General features: G+C 38.7%; 1 protein-coding gene across 1 annotated transcript in view; it reads left to right on the top strand.

Annotated features, from left to right (window-relative positions):
• The window catches only part of STK39 (serine/threonine kinase 39), a gene marked incomplete at its 3' end in the record, with an annotated part of 112,308 nt that overhangs the window by 32,163 nt on the left and 52,758 nt on the right, over positions 1 to 27,387 (top strand). The window contains exons 5-10 of the mRNA XM_080621804.1: positions 1,970 to 2,025; positions 8,561 to 8,670; positions 8,774 to 8,875; positions 9,068 to 9,201; positions 12,574 to 12,622; positions 12,729 to 12,794. Coding sequence (XP_080477930.1) covers positions 1,970 to 2,025; positions 8,561 to 8,670; positions 8,774 to 8,875; positions 9,068 to 9,201; positions 12,574 to 12,622; positions 12,729 to 12,794 — 517 coding nt within the window. The remainder of the gene's footprint in view (positions 1 to 1,969; positions 2,026 to 8,560; positions 8,671 to 8,773; positions 8,876 to 9,067; positions 9,202 to 12,573; positions 12,623 to 12,728; positions 12,795 to 27,387) is intronic.

The following is a 27,387-nucleotide window of genomic DNA, read 5'->3' as shown; positions in this document are numbered from 1 at the left end:
AGGTTGTCACTAATGCTTAGTACTTGCCTGGTCTTTACTCTGTCTCTTACAATTAGGATAGGTCTGTGCTATACTAAGTATGCCAGGACTGTGGTCTATGCTCTTGTGTCTGCTGGTGCCCCAAATAATCTGATCTGAATCTAGTTTGTGTGATATGGTCTGTGACTTGGTTATTGTGTTGCACAGTAAACCTGTAACCTTGGGCACATGGGCACTGCTATATAATGTGAAATTTATTTTTTCCTGGTAATCAGTAATGTCTATTACAGCTCTACAGACCTCTATGACCACACGTGAAGCTGGTATTAATACTATGGAGCTGCATCTTGGTGTATATCATCTAGTGATTGTTCTTTTCTATATATTCTGTCTCCACTGACTTCCTCAGTGTAAATTGTGCAGATCCCCTGGGATGATTTATCCGTATCTTCTATAGCAAACCACAGGTTCCTTCCAGTGTTTAGATGTTGGAAGGGCTGTGCTCTGACCTCCCTAGTTAATTTCACTGAGATGAATTTGCCTTTAAAGGAAGGTTTCTACAACAAGCTTTCTGTCTGTTCCAAACACTATCCTTTTATAAGGGAATCTTTATAATAAAAAACAGATTTGCTGCAGACAGAACTCTGAGAATGGAGGTAGTGCAGGTGAAGCAGGGGAGTTGTTCTTTATGCGTACTTCTTATGTCTCATCTTATAAATGAACTGCCTCTGATATAAATCAAGAACTATTTCCTCCCTTTGCAGAGAGAAAAGTGAGATAAATGGAGAAATAAAGAACAATTAGCTTGACTTCTGGTCTGGAATGCCAAAGATCTGCTTCAAACAATTCGTAATCTGTTACGCTGATGTTGTTGCAAAAGGAACATTCATTAGCTTTTAAGGATACATCTATTCTTTAAGGAGACATCTATTTGTACACCTGAGATTTCTCCTTTTTTCTAACATGTAATTTGTAAATGGTGCAATACCATAGAAGTCCTGTTCAAGACAACAGAGTGTGCTTTTCTTTTTTCATGTATGCTGTGGGTGAAAGCTGTGGTATTTCAGGGAACGCTGTATCAAATGGTATTTGCCAGTTGGAGATGTTTCCAGAATTGTTCAGGGATTTTGTTCTGCTATTTCAATGCATTCTTGTTTATGTGTAAGGAAACAGGTTATGTTACCTTTCAGTAGGAATGTGTTAATAATTTTCAGTGAACATTGGAAAGATTAATCTGCTCAGATTCTTACCATTTATGATATGTTCTGTATGAAAATTTTATCCTGTGCCTTAAGAATGGGATGCATATTTCTGTAAAAAAACCCTAAACCAAAACCCAACAACAACAAAAATGAAAACCAACAAAAAAAAAACACTCAGAAAGTTTTTTTCTTAACATTATGTGTCAGTGATGTGTTAAATGGATATAGTGAGTGTTAAGCACACACTGCTTTTTTGACAGTTTCAGTGTCAGGTAACCTGTGACGAAGTATGGTTGCTGTTCCTGAGCTTTTCATAATTTTATTGGGTAGAAATCTACAGCATATTTACCTTCCTTGAAAATGGGTATCTTCTCTGAAGAAGTCAAAAAGGAGAAATTTTTCCAGCTCTTCATTAGTGGTGCAGTGGGATGTGAGAGCATTAATTCTTGCTTTAAAGCTCTGAAAGTTCTCAGTTTCTGAGATTATATTTATAAAAGGTGGTAAAACAGACTTTGGACCTCAGTATTTCTGTTCTCAAAATCCATCCCTGGATTCTTCTTGTTTTATGCCAAAGATGAATTTGGATATTTTTATAGAGAGAGAGAGTTTATGAGAGTTTGAGTTCTGCCCTCTGTTTTATTGTAAATCAAATATGTTTTTATACTTCAGTATCTTTCTGTCTTTTAAATTTTGAAATACTGTTTTGTGAAACTAGAATGCAGTATTTATTTATCTATGAAAATGTGCATATATGTACTTTCATACTAACCTCTGTTTGTACATTCTAGAGATTTGAAGGCTGGCAACATTCTTCTGGGTGAAGATGGCTCTGTACAAATAGCAGGTAATGGTGGTGGTAGAATGATGACTAAATAAAAGGAAATTGCAGCTGGATTAGGGGCAAAAGGTACAAATTTTTCTGTTGGCTTCTAACTGTTCCTTCTGGAGTGCTGTAGCTCCAAGTTATCCAGCTTCAGATTTCAGGATTCTTGATTAATGATACGTGATTCAGAAATTATTCAATATTTTTCTGTGTTCCATCAAATATACTGGTAAAATTTTAATGTCCTCTTGATGTTTCCTTTCAAATCACCTGTGTACCTTGGCTATAACTTGTCACTGAGATGCATGAAATATATTTCACTGCAAATTATTTTTGACATTTCTACCGTTTGTCCTGTAATGGTATTGGTTTGATAAAGTTTAGCATCTTAAGTATCCTCTGAATGTACTGATCTGCTTCTTGAGTAGTAGTCTGTAAGAATCAAATTATTTGGTCTTCATAAGAGCTTAAGTACTGAGCAAGACCCCACATCTCATCTCTCAAGTTAGTATCGGATAACTGGAAAACAGAGTGAGCAAATGGTGATACCTGCCTTGTCTCCCAGCATACTCTCAGGCCTTTCACGGTTCATAGCTTATGACCCAGCAATGACAGCTTTGTTTAGTAGTGCTCAGTAATAAAAATGGCTGTAGCCTAAAGTTCTTTTCTTATATGAATAATGCTTTCAAAGTACTGTGTAAACGTATATTTTAAAGGCTGTAATGTGCCAGTGCCTTAAATCTATGGGACTGGATGGGCAGATATTGGCTGGCAGGTGAACCATATTGAAGTGGTTTTAAGTCTTCCATTTTGAGTTCAACACTTTTTAAGTAGGTAGTCAATTTTATAGGCTTGAATTTTAGTGATACTTAATATTTATTTATTCACTTGATTTTGCCCCACAGTTGTCTTCACTTTGCGTAGCACTCTGGGCAACTGCTGAGATTCTAGGTCTGTATTGTTCAACTATTATTTTGATCTTCTCATATTGTAAAGCAGTCAATGTCCAAACAGCCAACTTAATTAAAAATAATAACTGAAAAGTTCAAAGATAAAATCTCCTGAGTCATCTGAAACAAGGCTGTTGACTTTAGATCATTACTTTTGCACATAATCAAATCTACTCTTCCAGTAGTCTGGTAACATTCAAACAGCTTTGTTTATCCTTTTCTACTTCAATTCCAGGGCTTGGCTTCTTGACCTTTTCCTCCTTTTTCCTGTAGGCATCTTAATGAGTAAAACTTTTAATTGTGCTTCTAGGGCATTCCAGTCCATGTGGCACGGAGGAAGTTCAGTGGCTGGATAGATATGTGGGATGTCTCTTTCTGTGATGTATTATTTCAATACCAGGTTGTTTCTGATGTTCAGGTGAAACGTGCAGCTGTGTCAAACTAGTTTCTTTGGGCTGGGCTGTTCTCTTTGGGACAACTGGATGTTGCAGATTAACTGATAGCCAATTTTGAATGTCAAAGAGGCTAAAATTCATCCTTTTGACATCTTTTTGCCATGACAAAGTAAAACCTCCTTTCATCTTTGGGGAATGAATACCTCATAGTTTTACTTCTTTTTATTCATTAGAAGAACTTCCATTCTTCTGACTGCTTTTTCTCCTGTACCCCAAGGTTCTATAATGAAAAGATATATCCATAGCACACACTGCTAATATGTATGTGGTGTAGTATTTGAGGACAGAGTTGTCCATTAGCATTTCTGGATTCTGACGGGCTGTGTCTCACAGATGAAGCTCACCCCAGCGTTTCTCTGACAAAAGACATTGTGTAGATATAGAAGAGCATAGATTCTTCAAAGAATTGGGATAGCTCTACAGAGACCTCCTATTATGGACCTTGCAGGTTCTGTGCAGAGAATCTGCTCAGTCTTTGGTGGGAAAGAGGAAAATACACATTTTTGTGTAAATTGTGGAGGTTGTTTTTCTGAAAGTACAAAGTTCTGCTGTACAGAGCAGGAAACTTTTGGATTTTTCACAAATATAATACTAAACAGTCAGTGCAGCTCCTCAGCTCCACCATTCTACTTAAAACTATTGGGTTTGTAACATCTGGTGTTGGGCAAACAAAGTGATTGGTACTTCATCAGGGTTTCTGCCTTCTAAGGTCAAAGTACGCAAGAAACCAGTGAAGGAACAGATATGTAAAATGAGGTAAGGAACATATAGCAAAGAGCAGTCATACACAGCGATTGGTGGAATGTGTAGAATGTATGGGCTGTATGACGCATTTAGTCCATACAAGAAATGACAGTTTCAGTAAAACTTGTCAGAAAAAGAATGTGTGTTTTTAGGAATCTTGGCAGGAGATCCTTCTCCTTGGTTTTGTGCGTAAGTGGCTGTGTGAACTCACCCATTACACCAGTGGTTCTCAGGGTGTTAATTCCTGTGGTAATCCGTACCCACAGAAATGTTTGGGAAAAGATCTGTTGAAAAATATGCAGAGCCTCTGTCTCAGATACTCAAACCAGATGGAGGAGAAAGGTTTATCAGGGACAGCTGTGGCAACCCAAGCTCTCCTTGGCCAGCTGCATTCTCATAGGGACCATGTGCTTTATTTCCCAATCTTAACTATAACCCTACACATGGCATTGGCTGAGCTTTAGTCTAAAGTCTGCCACCATTGTCAAGGTGAGAAAGTTAGGATGAAATATTTTTGCAGCCTGTGCCTTTCTGCAGCAACTGCTTTGCAGCTTCCCTGACATGGAAGATAAAACTAACGCCAGAGGCAATGTAGGCCCACTGATGAACGGGATGGGTGCCCTGGTGACAGAAGATACAGACATGGCAGAGTTATTGAATGCCTTCTTTGTCTCTGTCTACTCTGCCGGAGGCAGGCCTGAAGAGCCCTGTACCTCTGTGACTTCAGATGAAGTCAGGTCAATGGAGCAGTTTGCCTTAGTCGATGAGGAATGGGTTAGAGACCAGTTGAGCAATCTGGACATCCATAAATCCATGGGTCCAGATGGGATGCACCCGCGGGTGCTGAGGGAACTGGCGGAAGTCATTGCTAGACCACTCTCCATCATCTTTACCAAGTCTTGGGAAACGGGAGAGGTGCCTGAGGACTGGAGGAAAGCAAATGTCACTCCAGTCTTCAAAAAGGGCAAGAGGGAGGACCCGGGTAACTGTAGACCCGTCAGCCTCACCTCCATCCCTGGGAAAGTGATGGAACACCTTATCCTTGGTGCCATCTTAAGGCATATCAAGGATAAGAGGGTTATGAGGGGCAGTCAACATGGCTTTACCAAGGGGAAGTCATGCTTGACCAACCTCATAGCCTTTTATGAGGAAATAACATTGTGGATGGATGATGGCAGAGCGGTGGATGTGGTCTACCTTGACTTCAGCAAAGCATTTGACACAGTCTCCCACAGCATCCTCACAGCTAAACTGAGGAAATGTGGTCTGGATGATCGGGTGGTGAGGTGGACTGCGAACTGGCTGAAGGAGAGAAGCCAGAGAGTTGTAGTCTATGGGGCGGAGTCTAGTTGGAGGCCTGTATCTAGTGGAGTGCCTCAAGGGTCAGTACTGGGACCAGTATTATTTAATATATTCATCAATGATTTAGATGAGGGAATTGAGTGTACTGTCAGCAAGTTTGCTGATGACACTAAGCTGGGAGGAGTGGCTGACACGCCAGAAGGCTGTGCTGCCATCCAGCGGGACCTGGACAGGCTGGAGAGTTGGGCAGGGAGAAACTTGATGAAATATAACAAGGGAAAGTGTAGAGTCCTGCATCTGGGCAAGAACAACCCCAGGTTCCAGTATAGGTTGGGGAACGACCTGTTAGAGAGCAGTGAAGGGGAAAGGGACCTGGGGGTCCTAGTGGACGGCAGGATGACCATGAGCCAACACTGTGCCCTTGTGGCCAAGAAGGCCAATGGCATCCTGGGGTGTATTAGAAGGGGGGTGGTCAGTAGGTTGAGAGAGGTCCTCCTTCCCCTCTACTCTGCCCTGGTGAGACCGCATCTGGAATATTGTGTCCAGTTCTGGGCCCCTCAGTTCAAAAAGGACAGGGACCTGCTGGAGAGAGTCCAGCGCAGGGCAGCTAAGATGATTAAGGGAGTGGAGCATCTCCCTTATGAGGAAAGGCTGAGGGAGCTGGGTCTCTATAGTTTGGAGAAGAGGAGACTGCGGGGGGACCTTATTAGTGTATATAAATATATAAAGGGGGAGTGTCACGAGGATGGAGCCAGGCTCTTCTCAGTGGCAAACAATGATAGGACAAGGGGTAATGGGTACAAACTGGAACACAAGAGGTTCCACTTAAACTTGAGAAGAAACTTCTTCTCAGTGAGGGTGACGGAACACTGGAACAGGCTGCCCAGGGGGGTTGTGGAGTCTCCTTCTCTGGAGACATTCAAAACCCACCTGGACACATTCCTGTGTAACCTCATCTAGGTGTTCCTGCTCTGGCAGGGGGATTGGACTAGATGATCTTTTGAGGTCCCTTCCAATCTCTAGCATACTGTGATACTGTGAAGCAGTGGCTTTGTTTTTCTCCCAGGCCTGATCTATAGAGATTGGTTTTGGCTGAAGTTTGGCCAAGAGCCTGAGCCCTGGCTGAGGTGAAAAAGCTGTTGGGTTCAAAATGTTTTTGCAGCCTGTATCTTTCCTTAGTGGTCTCTTTGCAGCCCAGCTCCCCTGGAGGCCGTAGGCTTCGTCTCTCTCCCAACCGAATGCCTAACACTAACTCTGGATTGTTGTCTTTGGCTGAAGCTTGGCCAGGTGCCCAACCCTGGTTGAGGTGAAGAAGATATTAGGGAATAAATAATTTGTAAGCTATGCTTCTTTGGGCAGCTCTATTCAATTTCAGAATGCTTTACTAATACAGTTAAATCAGAGCTCTTCATTAAATTCGTTTTTCCTTTGGTGTTAGCTATGACTTCTAGTGCTTAACACTGTTGAATTGTTCAGCTCTTTTCTTTGTAATAAATTTCCCTTTATGTAACTTGTTCTCAGTAATAATTTGTCTCCTATGTGACAGGAAGCTTGCCACTGTAGGTCATGTCTTCTCTTAAATAACCAGTATTTGTGAAAGCTATGCCTGGGAAGGGAAATTAAAGTCTTGTTTTTATTGAGCAGCTGTCAAAGTGTTCTTTCTGTCTATAAACATGTATGACTAGTATTATAGTGAAATGTTCACTTGACTCAAATAAATGGTCATCACATCTTTCTCAGGTGTTACAACACTTCATTTTGAAGGTCATGCAAAAAGAGAATTTACTTAGTTTTTGTCTTTTGGTTGTTTTTTCTTCATGTCCTCCCTCACCAATTTGTGTTTTGTTGTCCTTTTCAAAATCAGTGTTATCTTAATAGGGAAGAACAGTGGTAGGGGAGCAAAGGTTAAGTCAGGATTTTAGCTGGGCGTCTCAGTTCCTGAAAGGACCTGTAAAAGATCTACTTTATTTTTTATTTCTGCCTGTTCAGCTTTTCCTTACGTAGAATAGTTCCTATTCAGAAAACTGTCACTAATACCAGTGTTGATTTTTAGGGCATTAAAAACTTCGAAGCAGGTGTATCTGAGGCTTTTCGTGCTTTTCAGAAATATGTACGAAACCCATCTATTCTGTAACTTACAGATTTTTGGGAGAAAAGATAGTGGTTTTATTCATCAGGCAAGCTGCAGGGAAAATTAAAGAATGTTGCTTGAAGCTTGTTTCTTGGATACTGTGTTTCTTTGTGTTCTAGTGATGTAGAAGAGGTACAGAATTTGAATCTGTGATGCTTAACAGAAAGCAATGAAACTCCATTTTCTGTAGTTACTATTTGTTTTGGGAGTTTTTTGTTTCTGTTTTGTGGGGTTTTTTTTTAATTCTCAACAAAAATAGGAAAACAAAAATTGAAGTAAATCTATAATAAACGATTTGATTTCAGTGTAACTGAAATACTGTTGATACAGCTCTAGTCAAAGTGACTGTATTTCTCCATACATTGATAATATGCTTTTCTTTCTTCAATTTTCCTCCTGGCTCTCTCATACAGCTGTTACTGACATAGTAACAGGTTAACAGAGCACTTTTTTTTTTATATATATATTGGAATTTGGAAAAAACTATGTCATCATCTAATATTAAATACATGTTGTTGATCACTTTGCTGATTATTTTTGATTTGTAAAATCTCCATGAGTATTAAAATCATATATAATATTCCTTCTTGTTCAAAGTGCTTTCAAATTTGGTAGCTATACCGACGTAGCTCCTTATTTTTGAAGAAAAGCAGATGCAAACCTTTCAAAACCTGGCTCAGAGTGCACATTTGAAAACTTTAGGTGACAAATATACTGGAGCCGTTTGTAACCTTATTCAGGAAGACACTGGGAGGTTAAACTTGAGGGTGTCCTCGTGCAGATCTTCCAGACGAAACTGTACCATCTATTCCATAGCATTTCAGCAATAGTGTGTCATGAAATGAAGGTAAGCTCTGCAATGGAGAGTTACTATCAGTAGGCCTTCATGAATTGACTTAATTTCTAAAGTGTAAAATTTTTGCTTTGTTGTTTGTAGTTTTACAGATTTTGACTTTTTTTTTCCCCCTTCCCAGATTTTGGTGTTAGTGCTTTTTTAGCAACAGGAGGTGATGTTACTCGTAACAAAGTAAGGAAAACTTTTGTTGGTACTCCATGTTGGATGGCCCCTGAAGTAATGGAGCAGGTATTCCTAATTTTAAACAAACCAAAACCCCAAAACTTTCACTTTTTACTTTCCAGAACTTGAGATACCACTAACTTGTTTTTCTTTTCTGGTTCTATTCCAGGTGCGAGGTTACGACTTCAAGGCTGATATGTGGAGTTTTGGGATAACAGCCATTGAGTTAGCAACAGGAGCAGCACCTTATCACAAATACCCTCCTATGAAAGTAACAATCACTTTGTATTCTTAATGCTGTTAGCTGTATTATTAATTCTGCTAGATAGTTACTACTGCTTCATTTCCGATAGCAACTCAAGATGTCTAAATATATGTATTCTGTGTAATATTATTCTCCTTTAATTTCTACATGCTTGGATTTGATTTTGTTTACAGTACCTCTTCTTTGGGTTTACTGTAGGTGCTAATGCTGACGCTTCAAAATGACCCTCCCACTTTAGAGACAGGTGTAGAGGACAAGGAGATGATGAAAAAGTATGGCAAATCCTTTAGAAAACTAATTTCATTATGCCTTCAGAAAGATCCTTCCAAAAGGTAGGTCATTATTGCCCTGTACAGTAGAATTATTTTTTTAAATATACAGGCTACTTAAGTTTTCAGTGTTTAAACACCATGTTTAAGTGTATGATTTGAATTTTGTAAATAGCAGCCTTCAGTCATCATCTGGGGAGAAGAAATTGCCTCTTAATTGTCATTCAGGTTTTTTTCTTCTTCTTAACCTACTCTATTCATTATACTGTTGAATCAAACTCTGATCAAACAAAAGTCCTTGCTTTACATGTTAATTCTTATCTGAGGGAAGGTATAAATCTGGATATTGTGCATAAGTCTAACAAGACTGTTTAGACTGATCAGATGGAACTGCTGGTAACCAAACACATCAGTTTCTTGGCCTTTAAAATAAATTAAAAAAAAACCCACCTTATTTTTATTTTTCTTATTTTGTGACATAAGCCTAGTAACTTGGATATTTCCAGAGAAAATTACTTATGAAGAGGTATATATTTTTTTACTGTAAAGTTAGAGGCTCTAAGCTCATGTAGAGTTTTCCTCATGTTTATGTAGTCAGTTGCATGTCGTAGTATCATCTTTATGATTTGTTCTTGCTGTATTTTGTGAATGAGATAGCCAAGATGATGAAATTATTGAACAGCTGTTTCAAAACTATTGCTGAGGTCCCAGATTCCCAGAACAATTAGTTTATTTATCCTTTATTCATTTTTATGCAGACCCATTGTTGTAGGCTTCTTTTGCTGAAGAATTGGAGCAAGCACATTCTAATTAACATTATTTCCTAAGGGTATTTAATATATCACTTTTTTTGAAGAGTTTCAGAGCTGGTGTTTCTATGAAAAGAGGTAGTTCTGAGAGAACAATACTGATTGAGTGTGGGTCTTTTGTGGTGGGTACTTATCTTTATTGATGTTATGCTAGCTTAATCCAGGATGTTGTTGTAGGGAGCCAAGTCAAAAAGGTGACAGCAGCAATACAAGAGAGAACAAGGATAATTAAGGAAAAAGGTTGTGTGGCAACTTCTTTATTCTTGAAATCTTTCACATTCTTTTTTTTTTTTTTTTTTTTTTCACTGAAAGGCTATTTGTGTATAGTGTCAGATTCCCAAACCCCTTACAATTGGTGGTCTTAGTAGCAAGCCTTAAGCTTAGCACTGCAGTTTGACTGTTTACAGATAAGGATGAAATGTGTGACGTGTGAAATAATAATGTGATAAGTGTGAAATGTGTGACAAGCTTCTTTTAGTTTCCGGTGTCCAGCAAGTTTCAGAGCAAGATTAAATTGATAGCAAACACGAGAAGTTGAGAATTAAAATGGGTTTTCCTTCTCTCCTTGAATACATAGTGCTGAGTTAATTTGATCTGTAGTTACCACATCAGTGTTGAAACATTAGTGTTTAAACTAATTATGCTAATTTATTACACTGAGATTTAAACATGTGCAATAGCTTCATACTTGGGATTGCCTTGAATTGAACAATTAGACCAGATAGGTGATTAGGTCTGTGTCCCAGTTACTCTAACTGAGGAGCAAGTGTCCTTATATTGTGGGGTCATTGCTATTTTTTGTTTCTCCCAATCCAGGATTTAATTTTGCATGGAGATGCCTCCATTGATGTTGTATCAATTGTGGAAGAAGTGCCTGTTCTTTGTGGCAAATCTGGGGACTGGCTTTGCACTGTTGTTGTTTCAGACCATGATGTTTTTCTTTTTGGGATCTGCATAGGTGTTTCTCTCCAGTGCCAAGGATGCTGCTTACAGTCCTCAGCTGCAATTCATTACCATGGCCTGTGTGGAAAACAGGCGCAGAGAGTATGTCCAGAGCAGTTCAGAAGTGTCTGGCATAGTTAATAGTAGAGAAATGGACAACACTAGTTTGACTAAAACTTCACTAAGGATCAAGCTTTTAACTGTGCATATCCCTGTTGCAAGATGTGATGGTACTGGATCACTGAAACTTGTTTTGAAATTAAGAGTTAATTTAAGATAGAACTTTAAAATTTTGACCCAGAAGGTGATTGATTGATTGATTGATTTATTGTTTGATTTATTTATTTTATTTTTAAATGCTCCCCTTTTTGCTCATCTAAGGTCTATATGTGAATTACTGCTAAGCCTCATGGTACTGGTTCCACAGTACCACTAATAATAACTCTTTTACTGTACAGTTTGGTGTTTTGGAGGAGAAAAGAAATACATGCTGTATGGAACTACTATGTGTTTCTAAATTGGATGCTTTTAGTTGATGTCTGGAGTTTCATTATTTCTAGCAGGAGTGAGCTGATATGTACATACACACTACTTAACGCTACTTCGTATTTCACTTGCTCTTCGGATATGTCCTCGGAAAAATAAGCTAGTTGAGATTTTTTTCTCTTGAGACAGAAATTTTCCAAATTTAAGCTTTCCATTGTCTTACCTAGTTTGTGCTATATCCAGTCTCTTGCTCTAATTCAAATTGAAAACTATAGCAGATGTTGCTTCTGTGCATTTAGAAATAATGACTCCTGGAGATTTTGGTTTCCCTAAATTTAGCTGTGTCAAAATTACTCTTGGTTGGGGGTATGGGCTCCTAGTGAAAAGGATGAAAAGAGCCTGGAGGATTTTATTTCATCCCAGGAGATGCTTCGCTTTCTCTTCAGAGTCAGCTTCTGTGCTAGAGTCTGGCTTTGCCTAGATAAGTAGCTTTTTAGATCCCTGAAGCTAGGAGAGACAAGTCCTGCTGCTTGAATCACTTTGATAGCTGTGAGATTGTGGTTATCTGTTGAAAATGTCAAAAATCCTAAATTTGACAATGATAGGAAGAAAAAGACTCAAGCAGAACTGGAAGTAAATATGAAATGTCTGGGCTGCTTTGATTTTTTTATTTGTCAGTTTGGGTGGAAGATGCTCCTGATGGCTTTCTGTTTGGTTTATGCATCATGTTAATAGTGTCAGTATAGTTTTTTTGTGAATGCCTGCTGCCATCAACCACGTATAAAAGAATGCTGGTATCGGGTATTGGTACTACTGTTTGGAAAATGTAATTATTCTTTTATTGCTGTGGAGCAAAGCTCAGTTGCATCCATAGAGACTACTTGGGGAAGAACATAATTCCTGATTATGTTTTTATTTGTTTTAAGGATAAAATACATTTCTGTTGAAAGAAAAAGGGGGGAAATTGGCAACTTAGAGACTGATTTTTACTTTTTTTGTATTTTTGCTGTAGAGAGGCTTATTTTTTTCGTATATGGTAAGTATGTGTGAATTAATTCAGTAGCTATTTGTCATTCATTCCCCGTTCATACAGTACTAATTCAAAAGTGTTAGAGACGTACCATTTAACTAGCGTCTTGTACTGTATTCACTGAGAGGGGTCTTTGTTTTCTGTTCTAATTTATTATTGATCTTTCAGGCCCACAGCAGCAGAACTTTTAAAATGCAAATTTTTCCAGAAAGCCAAGGTAAAATGTTTAACCCTATGAGTAAATTTTGCTCTGCCTTAAAATCTACATGAATTTTCTTCTTGCCTTGTATTGATTTTTAACTTACCAAATGTTGGTTTTGCAGAATAGAGAATACCTGATTGAAAAGCTTCTCACTAGAACGCCTAATATAGCACAGAGGGCAAAAAAGGTGAGTGTACTCACATCTTTTTTTTCTTGATTGGTATGCAAGAGAAAGCAACTAATCAGTTGCCTTACATCTTACTTGACTGATTGAGATGTTCTCTTAAGCACTCCTTCAGAGATAGTGACTGTTGAATTAGTGATTTCCGCAGCCTAGCTTTCTCCAAGAAGCCCTGGGACATTTTGACTTCCTTTCTGGCCTTGCCAAATGATACACGGGATTTGTCATCATACATGATACTTTTTTTTCACCCACTCTTCTAGAAAGCTATGGGGAAAAGGTTGTGCAAATAAAAAGTGAACTGTGAGCCTTTAGGTTCATGTCTTCATTGATCACCTAGAGAAAGCATAAAGATACAACATATGGTATTTACTGACAACTGCCTGGTTCTTTGGATTATTTCAAATGTGATGCTCAAATGCATGGAAGTCAGGCCCGAACTCTGCAAGAGTGCTGCTGAGTTATTCAGACCACTGCAGCCTTATCCCACAGGAGATGGAGTGAAATGCATAGCCGTGGCATATGCTGGTATTTCTTTGATGCTTTTGGCACTTCTGTAGATCACAAATGGAACTATTTCAGCTTTTGTTGGCACATCAGTTAAGCTTCATTTACCTGGGCTGGCACTTGTAAGATTTTCTTTTCTCTTTGTGAATATTGGCTTGGCATAATTCTACAGCACTGAAATGCTCCTTACAGCTGATGGCTCATACCTGGGGACAGACTGTCAGCAAGATCTGAATGCTTTCGGTTCCTTCTTGTCTTCTTTTAGATGGAAGTAATTTGGGAAGACAGTAGCAATGATGGAGCTTTGTGCGAGGTTGGAGTAGAAAGCTGGAATGAGAGGGCTTGTTGAAGCTTGCTGAGCTGGTTAGCATCTGCAAGGCACAGAGGAAGTGTAGGAGTAGTTCAGCTGTTTAGCCATGTGGTGGCAGCAATGCCCACAGAAAAAAATACCTGGGGGAAGAATCACAGTTGCTTGCTTTTCATTTTATATCTTGGGCCATACAGGAGTAATTTAGGCATGTTCTAGTACCAGCTAGGTTTCTGATGGAGCATGTGTCTCGTGAGACTTGTCTCCCAGCTGTGTCCTCAAATCAGCTTTTGGGACTGCATGTTAACTCATACATACCTGTATGTACTTCCTTCTTTAAATAACTTGGCATTTGGAATTGCAGAAGGAGTGCAGGGTGGCCTCCCATACACCACCAGAAATAGTTTTCTGGCTGAATTTTTGGAAAAGTCTTAAGAAATTAAAACTGTGCTAGAAGCAAATTAATGGGTCTTTTAATTACAGCATAAATGGAAACAATATTTAGGTCTTGGCTAGTGACAATTCTAAAGTATTTATTTTTTAAAAGGACACAATATTAATATTCATCAGGGATTTAGAATTTAGTTCACTTGTTACAGCTTTGCATGTAGCTGCTGTTTTAAGATGCTATAAAATATAAATGTATGTTAAAACTGCAGAGGTTTATTTAAAAAACCTTATGTAAGTAGAGTTTATTTGTTCAAACATGAACATGTAAGATATCTAAGATGACAGTCGTGGAAGAAGTAACCCTTGTAATGGAAAAAAGAATGTCACTAGGGCAAGAGATGGGAAGGAGCTGGTGTCATTGCTGCTTACATTATCTTGTGTAGCAGTTGGTGTGAAATGCCTGTAATTAATGATGTGTAGCACCACTGCTTGCACAGATGTCACACCTGCCCTGCAGTAATTTAATTTTTCTTGCATTTGCCTTGTTGCCCAGAACTCTAGCCTCAGTTTAGTTTTAACTTCAGTTTCTTCTGACATAGTAGCATAACGTGGTCAGTTGTTTCATTTGTGATTAGAATTGCTATATTGGAATAGATGAAATCTGAAACAGCTTCCAGAACTCTACTGTCAGTTTTGAAATCTTGTCACACTGCAATATTAATTATAATGGGTTCAAACTTACATAGAGGAAGTTCAGGTTAGATATAAGGAGGAAGTTCTTTACTGTGAGGGTGATGAGGCACTGGAATGGGTTGCCCAGGGAAGTTCTGAATGTTCCATCCCTGGCAGTGTTCAAGGCCAGATTGGACAGAGCCTTGGGTGACATGGTTTAGTGTGAGGTGTCCCTGCCCATGGCAGGGGGGTTGGAACTGGATGATCTTAAGGTCCTTTCCAACCCTAACTATTCTATGGTTCTGTGATTCTAACTGTAAGTACTCTATATGACAAAGGCCCTGGGTCAATTCTGTGGTTTTATAATCCTGTTACTCTAATTCTGAAAATCTCCTGCATGACTCCCACTTTTACAACGTGAACAGGGAAAACCTGTACCTGCGTTTCATTTTATTGCTGTCTGAAATGCTGCTAGGAAAACAAAAAACAAACCAAAACCCAATTGAGTAATAATGGGGCCTGAATTCTATTTTTGGGAGCTGGTATTGCTCTATCCTGTTGTAAGCTGTTTGGAGCTCAGAATTGTAAGTTACTGGGGAAAAAGCTGTGACAGCTTAAAGAGATGATTAGCGTGAGTGATACCACCTTTTATTGAAACTTAAGTAAAATACCCTTACTTACTGATGGGTTGGAATTCTAGCTCTGCAATATGGCTAATTAGGCAAGTCATCATGTTACTTTATAGAAGAAACTAACAGTGTCCTCCATTTAATGAGGAAATATCATTAGATTACATATTTCTTGGGCAATTGTAGCAGCATGATTACACCTCAGCCAGACATACATATGCAGCACTTCCTTGTTTCAGTAATGGATTTAATCTGATAGATGCACCTTGCCAGTAACGGGTGTTCTTACAACTGGACTCCAGACTTTATAAACAGCAGAGGTGTTTGATTAATGTATATTCATTGCTGTGATTCTTTACACTTTAAGAAATACTTATTTTGTTAATGCTGATGTAGGAAGAGAAGTACATGTACTATACTGGAATGCTTTTTATGGAAAGCAGCAGCTGAACTGTAACTATGTATTTGTCAAGGCTTTGCGTGTAGGTGGCCCCTCCATTGCGGAGGATTAATTGTTTGGCTTACCCAGGACACTGCTACAAATGGAACAAAAATAGTGCAACTGTTTTTATGTTATTGGCTGTTACTACAAAAAATAGAGGAGAAATTGTCATTCGGACCATGGAGTCTTTTGTTTTCGTATTTATTATTGTTTTTAGGATGTTTTTGGAAGTAAAACTTAATGCAAACGCTTTTCCATTAAAATGTAAATTTGAAAAAAAGTTCCTATAATCAGAAAGCAGTGCCTAAGTTAGTGGGTCATAGAAGTGAAAAGTGTTCTAAAGGGCAGACACATGCAGTTGAACCAGCTTTGTTTTAACATTTCAGATAAATCAGAAAGATTGCTGTCAGCATTTCTGCCAGCATGCAGTCGTGCCAAAAGATACAGGGAACTGTATGCAGTAGATTGGTTTGTCCATCCTTTCTTTCATAGGGGGCTTTTACGATCTGTATACACTTTGGGAGGTTGAATTTCATGCCCTCTCAAATGCAGCAAACCTAGTACAGAATAGATGAGCTTTAAAATGAACTATGTAATAGTTGGCGCAGTTGAGTGTCTTTTGTACTTCAGATGGTCATAAGCCTTTCTACACTAAATTGTGCTGTTTGTTATGGCAGGGTTTAAAAACTCATGCATGATTCATCTTAATCATCAAAAAGTAACCCTCTTCTGTATTGGGTAGTGTTCTATAGTTCATAGGCTACCATGCTTGAACTTCAGAATTCATTTTAGTTGTGAATGAGTCACTGTCTCTCAATGTAACAACACTGATCTGCTCATTAGTTTATGGTGTATTCGTGACTTCTTGACTTGTTGAGAAATGTCTACAACATGGACAAACATGAGGTTGATGTATAATGAGAACTTCTCTGATTAGAACAGTAGTTTTAAATATTTGGCATTTATCTAAGCTATTGAAATGTTCAGTACTGGAGGAGGGTTTTGTTACTGTGAAATGCCAGTGTTGTGTGTTCTTAAAGGTGCTCTTGAATGACTCCTGGTTAAAGAATCAAGACATGGTAAAGGAAGTCCAGGCATGCATGATGCTGGTGGTAGATTCTATGATCAGGAAGTAAGTCTTGTAACTGACCAGAAGATAATCCTATCTTATTGTCCTGTTTTTTTAATGATTTGGGTTTCTGTCTGTTGCTGAGAATGTGCATGAAGGTGCTGGGTTTACTTGTTTGCTTTCTAAGAAATGAAGCCTCAAATGCTTCACTCGAATGACATCCTAAGCCAGATTGCCTGTCATGGATTTGAAACAGTGTCCGTCCTAAGTGGAAAGTGACTAAGCAGAATTAGTTGGTATTAAATCTGTTCCCAGTCTGTAGGCTGTGACAGTATTTTGTCGATGCAGACAACCCCAGCTGGCTTGCTGAGGTTTCCTACTGTGCTGTCTTGAGCAAGGTAGTAGAAGAAGCCTTTCTGCCTGTCTTTGTTCGTAAAAGTAAAGAGGAGTTCTGGGACGATGTGGAAATGTGTGTTACTTGTAATTTTGTACTTCTTTTGGGAAGTTTGTCAGGAAGGTCATGTGGGGTAAATGAATTACAAAGAAGACTCTATGGATGCAGGGTGGCTTAGAAGCAGTGTTGCCATCTGTTATAGCTATGTGAGAATTTTTGCTTTCGTATGGGAAAGTTAAAGATTTATCTTCCTAGTTCTAAAAAAAGAATAAAATTGAAGGGAGAGAAAAAAAAAGGCAAGCTTAGGCCCAACACTGAAGAAAATGAAAAGTTAAATACGTTTTCCTGGTTAGACCTTGTGAAGCTTTTAAAAGTACAACATACACAAAAAGACAATATATGCTATTTGTTTTGACACTCATCCCCCCTGCACTTGTGCTTGATACAGGCGATATTCTTGAAGTTCGTGGGGGGAATTCCAAGAGAAATACAGGTGGAGCAGGACATCCTTGAGATTGTGCTACCCAGTGGTATTACAGGGGACTTAGTTTAGCTGAAAAGTGCTCTTGGCTCAGGAAGTTAAAATTATGGCTGGAGTTGAAAGCTTCAGGGTTTTAAGTGGAACAGATAATTTGAGGCTAGCAAAGCAGATAGATAGACTGGTAGTAATAGGCTGTATGCAGGGTGCAGTTTCTGTTTAGCCCTGACAAGCAGCCCCACGAGAAGTTTGTTGAAAATGTGCATCTGCAGGTAAACATTAAGTTAGGCAGTACATGAAGTGAAAGGGGAAAAGACAGATATGTGCATCCCAGCTGTGCTGCGTGGCACTCACAGTCAGCAGAGGGCAGCCGCATCTCACCGCAGTGCAGGAGCAAAGCAAGGGAGAGCACCCCTGTGAGTGAGGAGCGGCGCTAGGTCTGTGGTTTCCCGTGCTATAGCCCGGTTGAATGCATGCTGCTGCTTATTATGTAACTGACATGTAAACATTGGAGTTTTATGAACTTGGACTTAATAAAAAAATGTCCATTATTTTCATGTTCATTTGTAACTCTTTTGGAGAACTACAGCCAAATTTTTTCTGATTGCCTTAATTTTTTTAAAAAATGACTTGAATAAGTTTAGGTCTCCTTAAAATCTGTGTGCAATGGGGAGTGTTTATTACAGTAATTTCTTTTACGTGAAACCTTGCAGAAAACAGAAAAGGGAAGAAATCAGAATTTCACCTTGAAATGGTATTTTCAAGCTTTTGAGTCTGAAAGTAAGTGAAAATCATAGTAAATTCTTATTTGAATTTTACAGTAGTAGACTGTTTTCTTAAATTCTCTTCAATGTAACCACATTGCTGGCAGTGAAACCCACCTTATAAGGAGTCTTCTACTACTGTGTATTGAAAGCTGTACATGAGGCTATATTTGGTTTCTTTTTGCCTCTGGTCATTTTAAGCAAGTAAATAACTTGGATGTAGAAAAGGATGAAACTGGAAAATGTCAAATATAAAAGGAGGATCTTTTGATCCCTCTAACAGAAAGCCTTTTAGTAGTGATTTACCATTGTGATGCCCATTCTTCTGAGCAGCCAGAAAAGATAACCAGGTCTGATCTTTATCTTTCTTGTTTATCTTTCAGAATACGAAGTTACTTTGCCAACTTGCTGTGGTTTTATTTGGCTTCCTTTGATTTCTACAGGTACCTTCTTGGCCTTAGCACCTTAATTTGACTTGTGGGGAGGAAGGGACCAGGCAGGAAGAGGAAAGAGGATGTAAAAGAGTCTCTGTCTGCCTGTATGTATTAGCCATCAGGTCATGCCTGATAGCCCATTTGGGATTCCTTTTTTTGTTTGAAGTGTTACTTTAGAGAAACAATGCAACTCCTCTGCACAATTAATTGAAAACATCCTCCTTAGCACAGGTACGCATTCATGCCTGAAAGAGCTTTTATTAAAATGTGAATGAACGAATTACTTTCAGTTAATAACATTCAGTGATGAAATTTATGTAGTGGAACTCCTAAATGGAGGAATAATGTCTGAAAACCAAAATTTGTACTGAATTGCTCAACCTGCATGTTTGCCACTGGGATTTCTGCAAAACACTGCAGTTTCTCAAAACAAAATCATGTTCAAATATTGGACTCAGACTGGAGCAGAAATAATAAATATGTTGCGGTATTTATGTAGAAACTCATAGCTTTGGAAGGCAGAATTAGGAGTATAGGGAATTATCTGCACTTGTTTACAAGATGTTTAGGTGACAAAATAGTGTCTCTAGTTTGTACTGCTACATTTTTCTGTCCCTAAGCAGCATTATCCCAACAGGAGAAGACTCCATAAAAAAGTGAAATGAGGAGGGCTTTGGAAAGGGAATCCCCTGGAGTGGGTGTGGAGTTGATACACTGAGCATCTTATACCCATTTTTCAGTATTTTCTGTAGAGGAAATGTAGGAATGTGCACCCTCTGTCCCTCTATTGAGGCTTTAATGGCTTTGTTTTTCTCTCACTGATTGTTCCACTGTATTCCTTTTCTAAACTAGGAGTGTGCGTGAGATTTCATGGCAGTCTTCTTAATTGATGACCCTAAACCTCGGGTGTCACACTTGTCATCATGATACTGTTTGTGGTTGGCTTATAAAACAAACCAGCATTATAAAGATTTGAAGCAAATGGTCTTTTTTTAAACAGATTTCTGTTCTTTGACTTCTACTGTGTTATCCCTTAAAAAAGGGTGCTCTTCAAGAGCACATAGAGCTGAAGAAGTCCTATTCAATGCAGAATTATCCATCTCCTTTATGCAGTACTGTTTCATGAAAGGAAATGTAATGATGTTGCATTTCTTGACTTTAAGTTGCCAGTGTAATTGATTCCAATAGTGAGTAGAAGTGGTAATTTATATAAAAATGGTGAAGATTCCTGTATTTACGATTCTTATGAGTTGAGTGCTTTTTCAGATTTTGCAATAATTTGGTGCTGCATTAAGGAAGAAGCAAATATTTGCAGGTTTTCATCAGTGACTCGGTTTTTCTATATTGACTTTTTTCATTGAAGGTAATGATAAATGTTCCATAAGCATGAGATTGCACACTTCAGAGCAAACAATAAAAGCTGCTTCAGAAGAGTGTGCTGGATAGCTGTGAATATGTATTTTAGTTTCAACAGAGATGCAGTTTAATTTTTTGAAGAAAATTATTGAGAGATCAAAACATGATTTATGAAAGCTTGACCCCAAAATAGATTAAATGTTTTGGGCTATTATTTTAATACAATTTTTTCAATGGAATGATAGTTTCTCTCAGGATTGCCATTGTTTGCAGACACCAGTTGCATTTGACTTGGAACTGAAGAATTCAGTTGGTGTTGACTTGGAATTGAAGGATTTGATATTCCTGTGTCTCTTAGTGAGATCAGTTGCATATACAAGAATATCCTCTACTCTTGCTTTTACTGACTCAGGATATACCACCTGAAGTGCTAATGACACCTCAGGTTCTCCCAATGTAAGGTCACTTGAAATACTAAAATTCAAACCCTTCAGACTGAGACTTTAGGGCATGGGAGATGTGTACACCAAATAATGTGTTTGCTTCCTTGGAGCTTTCCTGTTTTCTTCAGTCAGAAAGTTCTGTTGTGTCGTGGTTTAAGCCCAGGCCGTAAATCAGAACCACAAAGTCCACTTCCCCCCCCTCACCTTTCTTCCCTCCGCTTCTGGAGGGACGGGGAGGAGAATCAAAAGAATGCAGCTCCCACGGGTTGAGATAAGAACAGTTTAATAACTAAGGTATAACACAAACCACTACTGCTACCACTAATAGTAATAATGATAAAGGAAATAACAAGCAAGAGAATACAACTGCTCACCAACCGGTACCTCGCCCCCACCCCGCAGTGATCTAGCGCTTCCGGGCCCTCTCAATTCTACCTCCTGGGCATGATGTGCTGTGGTATGGAATAAGGGGTGGATACTGTCCTGGGTTCAGCAGCAGCAGTCAGTTTTTCTTCTTCTTAGTAGCTGTTGCAGCACTGTGTTTTTGACTTTCAGCCTGGGAACAAAGCTGATAACACTGATGTTTAGACTGACCAAGGACTTTGTGAGTCTCATGCTCTGCCAGGGAGGAGGAGAAGCTGGGAAGAAGCAGGGCCAGGACACCTGACCCAAACTAGCCAAAGAGGTATTCCATACCACAGCACGTCATGCCCAGGATGTAGAACTGAGAGTTCCCGGAAGGGCTAGATCACTGCGGGGTGGGGGCGAGGTACCGGTTGGTGAGCGGTTGTATTCTCTTCCTTGTTATTTCCTTTATCATTATTCTTATTGGTGGTAGCAGTAGTGATTTGTGTTATACCTTAGTTATTAAACTGTTCTTATCTCAACCTGTGGGAGTTGCATTCTTTCGATTCTCCTCCCCGTCCCTCCAGAAGCGGAGGGAAGAAAGGTGGGGGGGAAGTGGACTGCGTGGTTCTGATTTACGGCCTGGGCTTAAACCACGACAGTTGTTTCACATAGGGAATATACATACTGGCAATGTCTAAAGACATTTTTCAGGAACTGCAAAGCTTTAAATCATCTGTGTTCCTTCACTCAATAATTTGGGCAAAACCTAAATGTGCTTGTACAACAGAGAGAAACAGTAACAATTAATTTGCTGTGGAGCGTGAACTTCTGCAAATTTCTGGGATTCATGACCAGCCTTACCTGTTCTTTTCTGCATACATGATTTTCTTCCCTTCCACTCCCCATGAAAGTCTCTGTGGCGTATGGTTGTGGGCAGTGAAACGGAGGACTTTAATGTCTTCATACCACAAAAGGTATAATGCAACAAACCTCTGCAGTTCTTGCGAAGGGAGGGGGCTTATAAGCAATGGCTTGCATATCTAAATTTTTATTCTGAAATCAGAGTTTGAGACTAATGTCTAGTCCTGAAAGGCTAGTTGCGATTATCCCAGAACATAGTTTCTGTGCCAGATTAAATTCTTACTGTAAAAGCCACAAAAAAAAACCCAAATCAACCAAACCAACCAAACAACACCAATGGTCGAAAACCAAACACACGAAAAAAGCAAAAAGGCAAGAAAAGCTACTGTTTTCTGCATGTGAATATGAAACACGTAAAGTTCTAACTTCTTTTCCAAGTAGGATTAAAACAAAGAAAGGCTAAGGGGAAGGTTTTTGTTTTTCAAGTTTTTTTCCCCCAGACTCATATTTGCAGTATGCAGAGCAGCTTAAGAGGAGGGGGCGCTAACACCCAATTGCTGTGGTATTTTAACACCTTTTGAGTTCTATAAGGCAGATATGCCAGGGTGTTATTTTAGAAAGGTAGCGGTACATCCTTTTAATAACAATAGTCTGTATAAGTCGTGGTTGGGAAAAAGCAAGGTTCCCAATTGCATAAAGCATATTCAGGTTTGCAGAATTTTTGTGGCTTGTATCAGAATAAAAATGAGACTATGTATTATAATAAACTTGGGGGGATTTAAGAGCAGCCAGCAGTGAAGGGATTAGGATGCTCACATGACCTGTTAGACTGGGTTGGATAGGGACTGGCTTTTTCTGGAAGCAGTGCCTCAGCTCTTAAACAAAGGATGATGTGTATATGTGAGATTTCATGCTCTGTCTTGGATCTCAGATTTATTTAGTTTTTTAAAATGTGATTACAGTGTAGGTGTTCCTGTGCAAAAAGACTGCAAAAAGCTCTTCCACATGAAATATATATTGTAGAAAGTGACTTTTCCATGGTCTGACTTTTACCTCAAGTGCTAAGGCGTAATTAAATGTGTAACTGTTTTAAGCAAAAGGCTTGTGCCATGATTGGATAAATGTGATATGCTGATTTCCTTCATTGCATTGGAATGCAAATAAATGCATAGGAGTGAGGGTTGAAATTTGCTTTTGTATCTTGCGAAACATTCAGGAAAGGTTTGCAAGATGGCTAAAGGTAAAAATTGAATCTGATTACAGGCTTATGTATATGGAAGGAGCTGGTCTGGGTTGTTTGGTTTTTTTTAATTTTATTATATATATATATATACATATAATTTTTTTTAAGAGAAGACGCATAGCAAAATGTTGTGCTAAACCCAAAACTGTGTTCAGTAATGTCCTGTTTCTCATCATGGTTCTTCCCATAAAAGAACTGGCATGGTAACTGGCATTGTAAATACTTCTCATGAAGTTTTATGAGCAGTGAAACTCTTGGGGACTTCTGTTTAAAAAAAGAAAAAAGAAGAAAGGTGGTGGTGGTGCACAGACTCTCAGCTTATCAGTCACCAAGTAATATTGGCAAAGTAATTCAGCATATCTGTTTCATAAGAACTTCTGGGATCTGTTTAATGGGAGAGTCCTGTCTCCTGTAAGAGCCATTGCCACAGTCTTAGGGAAAGGTGAAGATACACAGCATCACTTGACTGGTCTTTCTGTGCTGCGTGAAAGTCAAATCTGGGCTTTTAGTAAGACAGACTGCAGAAAAGGGAAAAAAAATGAGGTGCTTAAATAACCACCTTGTCATTCCTGTTCTCTGGGGCACATGGGATTGTGTGTATCTTAAATACTGTACTAGCAGATGTAGCTGAAGGGCATCGGTGGTAAAATAAGACAATTTTATCTCCAGAAAAAGCTAAGCTAGTTGATTTATTTGGACTGCAGTATTTCTAGAAGGACGTGTTTAAAAAACCCAAAAAGATATGGACTTCCTTCTGTAGATAGGTAAGTACAAAAATGGAGAACAGCGCTGACTGTTCTCTAGTTAGAAATCAATAGGGAGCAATGTCAAGATTCCACAAAGACTTTTGCAGATGTCTTTTAAAGGGATGCGGTCTACACATTTGCCTCTCTCCAGGAATTCAGGATAAAATTACGGCTGGGCTCTGTTACCTATACGTGGAGGGTGGTAAGGCAGTTTCCATGTTACTGAAATGTGTAATGCTTATTAATGCCATCAATTTTGCTCACACAAGTGTATCTTATTTACCATGCTTTCAGGTCACTGTAGTCTTTTGTGGAGCAGAGTTTAAAATGTTTTAAATCTACCCAGGTTTCTATCCTAAATATTGAGTTGCTGGAGACTTATAAAGGAATAGCCTATATAATTGAGATAGTGGAAAAATCGCGATTACTGATTCAGTCATCTTCCTGTAGAATGAGGGAGAAGACAATAGATGCATAGTATTACTCTTATTGAAATAATAGATTTTTCATGTGGTCTATATCATGTACTGTACCAGGTATCTGTGTATGCACTGGTATCTCACAGTATGTTCTTTCTATGTTATTTTAAAATTAGACACCAAAATAAAATACCAAGTGGGCCCAGTTTTTTGCTGTTTTGAGCAGTTATAAATAAGGAAGTAGAAAGATTTTATTATTCAGAAAATGATCATTCCCTTCTTTGTCACCCTACAAAAATAAACTTGTGAGGAGATTGCAGAGGCAAAAGAATCAGTGATGAATAATAGATTCTTTTTTTCCCCAGTCTCTAACATCTACATATAACAAGCACATCAGTGCTTGGAAGACAATAATTTATGTTTTGTTTCTTTATGCAGTAGCCTGTTTTTCATCAAGCTTTGGGAAATGTGGGCAGCTTCTGTATTCTGATGCTGGAGTTCTCTCTCTGTCAGTCTAATTTGGGCTAATCTTTAATAGTCTGGATTCACAGTTGCTCTGTTGATCTGGTTAAGCACACATTCTCCTGGAAAGCTGGTGCATGCTATTGTTGGCTGGGAATGTTAAATTATCTGTATTCCACTTTAAAAGGGCAAGGACGAATAGTTCTGTCAGCAGCTTAATTTATTCTTAAGTCTTTGTGCCTCTGCTGTATACTGGAATAAACTTGAACGAGCCACAGCATGTACAACAATAATAATAATATGCTTAACACTTTTGTGGTAGTCATGATTTTTACTGAATTGTCCATGCATTCTCTGTTGTAGCTGATGTTCATAGTGTCTTCCTTCCACAGTTGTGTGATGTTGGCAGTGACTTGTTAAGTTTTCCCTCCTACAAACTGCTTTTGGTTGTAGATTACAATGTTCTAAACCGCTTTTGTGTTGGGTGCAGTTTAAATGCTAGCCATTCAAATTCATTTTTTATTCCCTGGTGCTTGTCTGATTTATGTGAAATATGTTTTCTAATATGTGTTAATTTGTCTTTGTAAGGCTGAAGGCTTTCATTGTTTTCTTTATTAGCTAAAGTTATGATTCAGTTTACTTCCTATTTTGGAAGGAGCATTTAGGTTTTTACAACAATAAAACCCAAATTAGAATTGAGCATGTTTTAACTTGTTTCCCTTTCCCTCTGAAATATTTACTGAGAGAGACAATTGATGCTGTGTATTTTGACTAATGCTGATGGTGAAATTGCTTTTGTATAGCTACTGCATGCAATGTAAAAGAACTTCTTCCTTATTTTTGTAGAGATAAAAGAAATCTGTTTCTGTTCCATGCTTAGTCTTAGGTTTGTTTTGTGCCCTTGGATATATCACTTAATTTGTCTGCTTCTTTATTTCCTTCTGTAAAATGGGAGGCATGTAACCAAGCTATCAGCATAAATACATAGAATATTCTCAACTGCTGTAATGTTGTAATTGCTGAAGTGAAATACAAGCATGTTGCCTTTGATAATCAGTCTTCTAATAGTATCTCAAATGATAACCAGTAACGAAATTCCAAATATTCACACTATTCCATGTACAATCCCTGTTGTATATTCTTGCTAGGAACAGTGTTAAGACTGTTGTTTTTACCTTCCATTTGCCTTTTCTTCCGTATTGATCCTGCATTTCAGAAATTGATTTTGGTCCTAGGCTAGTACCTCTTAAGACAACCCTTCTTACGCTAGCTTCTAAGAAGGCTCATGGAAGGTCATTTACCATTTGATTGGACCACATCAATTTGGAGCAAACTGGATCTGAATGAGTATACAGAATTCATTATGTATAGCACTAATTACTAATCTCCATTTGAGGATGAGCATCCATTCTTGTGTTGCTGGATTTTTCTGCCAATTTCATCACTGACATGAGAGAGATTGGGAAGTTGGACTGAAGTCCACCACCAATTTAAGGCTTGCATATAGAAGTCTGCAAAGATGCAGAGATGTCTTTTCCTCCAGCAGGCTTAATCATGAATTTGTAGTCAATATTTCATTATGACAGAAACCATGGATGCAGTTGCCAAGTAATATTTATAGTCTTAAAAATTCCTCCAGAAAAAGAAAAGGGGAGCATAGAAAGAAGGCACTTTAATTGTCTATATGTAAACAACAGGATTTTGAGATAGTGCATTCTGTGAAGGACAGTTCTTGTTAGGGAAATGCTATACTTGATTGTAAAATAAAATCAGAAGGACAGAAGTGTATCAGTTACCTCAAGGGTAATGTGTCATTTAATCTCATTGGAAGATGGTAAACAAGTCACAAAGTCTGGACTTGCTTTGTTTCTTGATCATTGTATGGTGTCCTTTGAGAGCTATGCAGTACTCATTCCTAAGTTACATCTGTAAGGCTTTGAGTTAAGCATGGTTTGAACTTCATTCCTTCTTGTCTTGAGAGAATTCTTGTCCTTCCTAGGGTAATAGTAGAGGTTGGGATGAACAGTCTGTCTTGCATACACTTGACATTGTTCATGCACGTTGGTTTCCTGCAGCACTTTATTTTGAGGGTAGAAGATCTCTTAATGCCCATATTTGTGAAGTGTACTGTTGAAGACATTTCAGAAAATACTTGTTGAGTAGAGCTGGGAGTTGAGCTCTGTCAGAAATAGAATGCATTCTTTAAGTGGGACTTGAGATGCCCTCTGATGTGTTCATCATATTGCGCTGTCTCCCTGAATAATGATGTCTGTCTGTCTGTGTGATTTCTTCGGATCTGCTGTTATTTCTGTCAATTTTTCCATGGGTTCCTGCAGTGACCCAGTGAGGCTGAGGTTATTGAGAAAGCGCAGATGAATGCTTTGTGCAGTGGTGAGCACAGCTTTCTATAACCTTCCATCAGTAGCCATCTAGTTTATTTTTAGATAACAGTTGAGTATTTATGTAGGCTGTCAAGTCCCCATGAACTCTCCTCGTTGTTTCTATGTAGTGATTTTTGTGTTGGCCTGTTTCAGCTGTTTCATTAACTTCTACAAGCTGTAGCATTTCAAAGAGTAGCTGCTCACTGCCACAGGAATGAATTTGTAAGCTTTGCCATAGGGGACTACAGTTTGAT

The sequence above is a fragment of the Psittacula echo genome (genome assembly GCF_963264785.1).
Source record: "Psittacula echo genome assembly, chromosome: 6".
NCBI lineage: Eukaryota > Metazoa > Chordata > Aves > Psittaciformes > Psittacidae > Psittacula > Psittacula echo.
The sequence above is the reverse complement of the archived record's forward strand: the minus strand, read 5'-3'. Positions and strand labels throughout refer to the sequence as shown.